Raw genomic sequence first — 6,176 nt, 5'->3', positions numbered from 1 at the left:
CCTGCTTTTTATTTCATGCTGCACCTATTTCTTTTATATCTTAAGATATGAAAGCCATCTCTTAAAAAAAATCTTCAAAGCCTTCTATCCTGCATACCCTTACAGAATCCTTATATCATCCAACAAAAGCACATGCTCAAGCTTCTGCCAAGAGTCAGTACACTAACTTCACATTCAACTTCAGTATAGGGACAAGCATGCCCATAAATAAACAAGTTATTTTGTTTTCTGCAAACAAACACCAGGGAGAGTAACTATGACTTGAGAAGCAGAATGAAAGAATGCAGTGGGATGCTGCATGCAACTTAGCAAACCTTGAGGGACAGGCCTGTGTACAGTAACAGTTAGAAATAAAACACCATTAGAGCTTATTTAACTTAAGGCCAACTGATGAAAAAGTACATTGAAAGTCATTTCCCCACAGTCCCTAGGTAAAAAAAGCAAATAACTTGTAAAGGCAGTGAAGCCCTACAAAAATTTTAGTGTGTGTCTGTTTAATTAGGCACAGGAACAAAAGGCTATTAAAAACTCACTGAAACATGCATCAAACAGGCTGTGTCTACATCCATACACTACAGTTCCTATGATAAAGCCACCACTTAGACAAGCCCAAAGCATTCTTGTTAGTAATTAATGGCTTAGTTCTTTAACATTAAGCAAAAATACCATCTGAGTTCAATCAGCACCAGTTGCACTTCTACACTAGAAACACCTGAAGCACTGTATTGACTCGGATACTGCTGCTCACTTGGCCTTGCAACTCCATCCTCTGTTCAACAACAGAATATGAGGAAAGTGCTAAAGGGTCACAGCAGGTAAATCAGGATGCTTTATTGGGCCCAACACCACAATGGAGTTTTAGCCACATAATTTAACTTTAGTGCAACAAACAGAACCTGAAATTTATGAGCAGTCCTTAAGCAACAAACACTTTCCTGACAAGCCAAAACTACAGCCATGGAAGATGTGCAAGGCTGTGTTATGACTGTTTCGATACCGATAAGCATTTTCAGAAGAGCAGAACTCTAAGAATTGTATGAGACCAACTTCAGAGTTTTATTTTCTGCCTAATTATGACATAACTAAAATGTAAAAATTGGAATTTTGAAAGTGGGGAGTAATGATTCAGCTCTTGTGAAAGAACTTATCAGCATGAAATCTTTCTTCTGGAAACCACTACCACAAAGTGCTCCATTAACCAAAAAGTCATTCCAGAATCAAGCTGTAACTCCAGAACAGTGTTCACATTGGAAGGTTATTTCAGAGAAAAAATAAGTAATTTTACCAAGTAGTAAAAACAGTAGCCAATTACTACATATTAAACATATCAGTTCTGTAGCTTCTTGCTGTAAAGAAAGAGACTGCCAGCAAAGATAATTCTTCCTTTCCATGAATTCCAAAGGGACTTTGGCTAATGACTTTCCACATTTTCAATAGCCATCAAGGTTAAGCAATATTCTAAGAGATTGCTTTTATGCTTTCCTCTTTTGGCATTTCCAGGGAAGAAGGCCCTCACCAATTAGCATTCTAGTTTACCCTATTTTGCTCCAAGGGCTTCTAGATTATGACCAACACTAAGCAAATGAAGTCTGCTATGTTTACATCACTTTCAGGTGCAAATGGCAGGAGTATGTTAAACAACAGCCAATCATTCTTCAAAAAAACCTCTGAAGCAGAGTGCCTGAGCTGAGCATATCACTTGTCCCCTAAAAGCTTTACAATAGAAGGAACATGGAATAGATCCTAAAAAAGTATTAACTGCATTTGATAGAATAAATCATATTTTTAGTTTATATCAAGATTAGATACTTTGTGTTTCTATTTCATATGTAATGCAATATTCACTGGATTAAAAGTAAACAGTTACACATATATAAATGTTACAAGGTTAAGCAGTTCATAAGGAATCATGTCTTCCTCCCCTTCCCCCCAAGTCCCCACTGACAATTGTGAAATACCAGTTTTGCAGATAGACAGTATTGCAAGTTGTTGCCTAACAAAGTTGAGTAGTTGTCTGCAGAAAAAAAAAATGCATTTACTAAGTGCTGTAGTATTTCCACTTGCTTCTCGGACATTATACTTGCATCTTGGTAATCTGTTGTTTGCATTACAGCAGCAAAACTATAGAGAGGGTAACTGGACTTGGCTCTAATCCCCTCTATATTATTTAAGGAAAGAAGCCTGTAATTTAAGCATTTCTTACCAATGGAATCCATCCTACTGAACAATGAGCAATGAACATTTCTCAATACCAAGAGCAACTGCAAAACTAACAATCCATTTACCTACAAGGGGCTAAGACACATTCATGACCATGAAATGCAAGCTATTGTGCATTGCTACTGCTCAGGTGTATATTTGACCTATTTTGTTTTGAGCACTAAGTTGGATCAGATGACCTCCAGATGTTCCTTCCACCCTAAATTATTCTATAACACAGTTTTGGTATATTGTTTAAGAGTACTCTTGCAAATCAATGCATTTCAATGCATTTACATTTTCGTAAGCATAGAGGAATACGCAAGATCACTGCTTATCAATCTCCTGACTTAGTGCTCATCTTCCAGGGATGTATTTCTCAAGGTATACACAGCAGCAGTGGAGCTTTCAGAGATTCTCAACTGTCTTCCACTCCAGTGCCTAACAGCTCCCTTTATATTCCAGAGCAGGCCCCTCACTGTTTCTATGATACAATTACTCACATTCAAGAATTAATTTGATAATCAACACTTCTTTCAACTACTCATCATTATGGCTTGTAAAGTAACCCTGCATTTCAGTGTAAAATATCAGCCTAAGGATTCCCAGCCACTAGTTCAACTATATTTCTCATGAGATGAGTCTACCAAGGCCAGTAATGACTGGGGAATTCCACTTGCCAGAGATACCTCCAGCCTGAGTTCATGGACAATACTACAACATACAGTGCTCCACTGTCCTCAGGGAGGCAGCAATTCCTGCCACTTTTGAGGCATGCACTCCCACAGTAGGGAAGCTCAGAGGTGTCCCTGACTTAGAAGTTTCAAAGTAACTCTGCCCAGCTAGAGCACCCTTCAGTGTCTGTAGTTTTTGCTCTATCACCTGCCAAACCTACCAGGAGGACATACATCATGGCAATTTAGTGTCACCACCTTGTACAGATGAAAGAACAAACAGGTATTTCTCGCACACTTGGCTTTCACTCAAGTATAACACTGTCTCATGCAGAAGCATTCTTATTTTAAAAGTTTACAGTTATGAGTGCACTAGTCTTAGCAGATAGTTAATTTTATTTATAAACACATTTATAATGACACATTTTGGATTGGTGCTGATAGCACAGGGATGTTTTAGTTATTGCTGAGCAGTGTTTACACAGCATCAAGGCCTCGTCTGCTTCGCACACCGCCCTGCCAGCAAGTAGATTGGGGGTGCACAAGAAGTTAGGAGGGGACACAGCTGGGACAGCTGACCCCAGCTGACCAAAAGGATATTCCATACCATACAACATCATGCTCAGCAATAAAAGCTGTGGAAAGGAGAAGAGGGGGACATTCAGAATTATGGTGTCTGCATTCCTAAGTAGCAGCTATGCTTGATGAAGCTCTGCTTTCCTGGAAATTGCTAAACACTTGCCTGTTGGTCGGAAGTAGTGAATGAATTTAGCTTTACTTGCATATGCAGTTTTCGTTTTACCTATTAAACTATCTTTATCTCAACCCACAAGTTTTCACACTTCTGCCCTTCTGATTCTCTCCCCCATCTCACTGAGGGGGAGTAAGAGAGCAGCTGGGTGGTGCCTCCCTACCTACCAGGGTTGACCCACAACTCAGAGCATGTGAACAAATTCACCATTAGACATGTAAAACAACCTACACTTTCCTTTCCCTTAACTTCAGTGAGTTCCAATGGGCATGGAGGAAGCTGCAGTTAAATCAGAGCCTCATACATCATTTCTATTCAGTAAAGGTTACAGTTCTACTGTAAGAGTAGATCACTCACTTCTACCAACATCTGAAAACAAACTCAGAAATAGCTGCTGTGAAATAAACCATCTACAGCAGCTCCCAGAAAGGCAATTTAAAGCAAAAGTCATTTCTTCACCCTCCTTACTACTAGCTAATGTTCACAGATTTTATGCTTGGCCAAGGCCTGGGTATTTACTGTCAACTAATCTGAAGCCACATACAAGATCAGGCTTTCTGAAAAAAAAACAAGAAAGATGTTCATTGCTCCTACCAACAGCTGCACTCCCCATCCAAGCCATCTTGCTGCACAAAACATCTGTCTCCCAAGTAGCAAAGTCACCCAACAGAGATTGCTTCAAGCCACCCTCCACATTCATAATGCCACTCATCAGGACAGCAGCAGAGCAGTCCTCAGCAAGTAAGTCTTCTGTCCACCCCCTGCCTACCAGCACTGTTTTCAGCTTGATCAGAAGTCATTAACAGGGACTAGAGATAACTATGCCAACTGGAATAGTTAACTGGAGATAATTATTCCAAAAGAACAATTATAGGCAGCAGGAAGGTTCCTTAGATGTTAAAGTAGTATTGTGGAATAAAATTTAAACACCCTAGAAATCCTCCAGCAAGGAGAACAGATGGCCTTTCTAAAGTTTTCATGTACTTGAGAACATCTTTAAAGTAAGATAAAGGCAATGATGTTTACTATGTCACTTGGGTCCAAGCTGTCAGGAAGAAAAGTGAAAAAAATTTCCAGGCCACTGCAAGACTTAACTCAGTGAAGGCCTTCAACTGCTTTAAGCATGCCCAGAGGGGAAAGCAGCAGCATCTGTAACAGATTTTTAGAAAATGCCCAGTGCACACTATAAATATGTCTTCCCTCCTTGTGCTCCTCACCCAGCCACTGATAACTGTTTCCTTACCTTAAAAAAAGTCCAGTATCTGGCAATCCAGGCAAACCTTAGAGACAAAGACAATCAAGTATTCCAACTGCTCCACCATGGCACTCAGTGACTAAAAAGAAGCCTGACTACAGACCATTTTAGCAGCAGTCAGTGATGCAGAACACACCAAGTTAACTCACCTTGAAAAATGCAAACCACTTGTAGCCATTTATCACAACTTCAAAGCCTTGATTGTAAATCAAAGTGAAGAAACCGTAGTTGCCCAGACTATCCTGAGCTACATCTAACTTCTGAAGATTCACAAGCACCTTTCTTTCCACAGGCCCTGCAAGAAATACAAACATTATTGCATGATTATTGTGTGAAAGAGATAAAAATAAGAAATAAGCACAAAGAATGTTCTAACATCTATTTTATTCCAAAAGATGCTAAAATACACTTGCTGAATACAGTTTTCTGTAAAAAGGCATCAAGCAAACACACTTCAGGGACTTCACTTACCTGTCAGTCTACACACTCATTTTTTCCCCTGCTAGACAGTATTCACACATTTAATTAGAAACAACAGCAGCACCAAACAGCTGCTAATGGGAAAAAAATTCAGCTTATTTAAATACAACTTGCTATACAGGACTCAGACGCTGTGTCATTCGGGCACTGCATCTGCAATGACAAGTTTTCTCCTACAACATCTGGGGTCAGGCATCAGCCACCCCATGGTACTTCACACCAGTGCTCTGACACCCTCCACCGCTGACCTCACCTCCACTGCTCCGACCTGCCACATGCCCCAAATGATCAAAAAGCACATGATTTAGAAAGATGCAAAGTATCAACTATTTTTTAAATAATACCGACAAATAAGAATCAAATAATAACTCCTTGCTATTGAGGGATATTTCTGCTTCTCCTGGCGCTAGCAGGCTCCCTAAGCAAGCTCCCACAGCTAGTGGCCTCCCAGGAGCCGAGGAGGTGCCACCCAGAAGCAGACCCACACTCTTTTGGTGGGAACAGCCACTCTCAGGCCTGGCTGAGCTGAAAGGGAAGGTACCTGTGGGCTGGAAGGGGGGAAGAAGTGACCTGGCATGGTGGTGCTCATGAAGAGGCCTAACTGGGTCCAAAACGAAACAAAAATAACCCTAAAAAACCGAAGTGGAAGAGTAACAGGGTCACCCACAGTAGTCACCAAAGCCAGACTAACACGACTGCTTCACGCTGCTTAACTCAAATTAACCTTTTTCTACCTTTATCCCGGCAGGGAGCTGCACAAAAGCCGGCAGCGCGGGTCCCACCTGCTACAGCCCAGAGAGGCACCGGCTTTGCTTTT

The 6,176-nt window shown here is 40.8% G+C and overlaps 1 protein-coding gene across 1 annotated transcript in view; it reads right to left on the bottom strand.

Moving 5' to 3' along the window:
• The window catches only part of CTSC (cathepsin C), a 16,641-nt gene extending 11,448 nt beyond the window's left edge, over positions 1-5,193 (bottom strand). Inside the window, exon 1 of the mRNA XM_010072624.1 lies at positions 5,029-5,193. Within this exon, the coding sequence (XP_010070926.1) occupies positions 5,029-5,193 (165 nt within the window). The remainder of the gene's footprint in view (positions 1-5,028) is intronic.
• Positions 5,194-6,176: the final 983 nt, after the last annotated feature.

The sequence above is a fragment of the Pterocles gutturalis genome, unplaced genomic scaffold (genome assembly GCF_000699245.1).
Source record: "Pterocles gutturalis isolate BGI_N339 unplaced genomic scaffold, ASM69924v1 scaffold15317, whole genome shotgun sequence".
NCBI lineage: Eukaryota > Metazoa > Chordata > Aves > Pterocliformes > Pteroclidae > Pterocles > Pterocles gutturalis.
The sequence above is the reverse complement of the archived record's forward strand: the minus strand, read 5'-3'. Positions and strand labels throughout refer to the sequence as shown.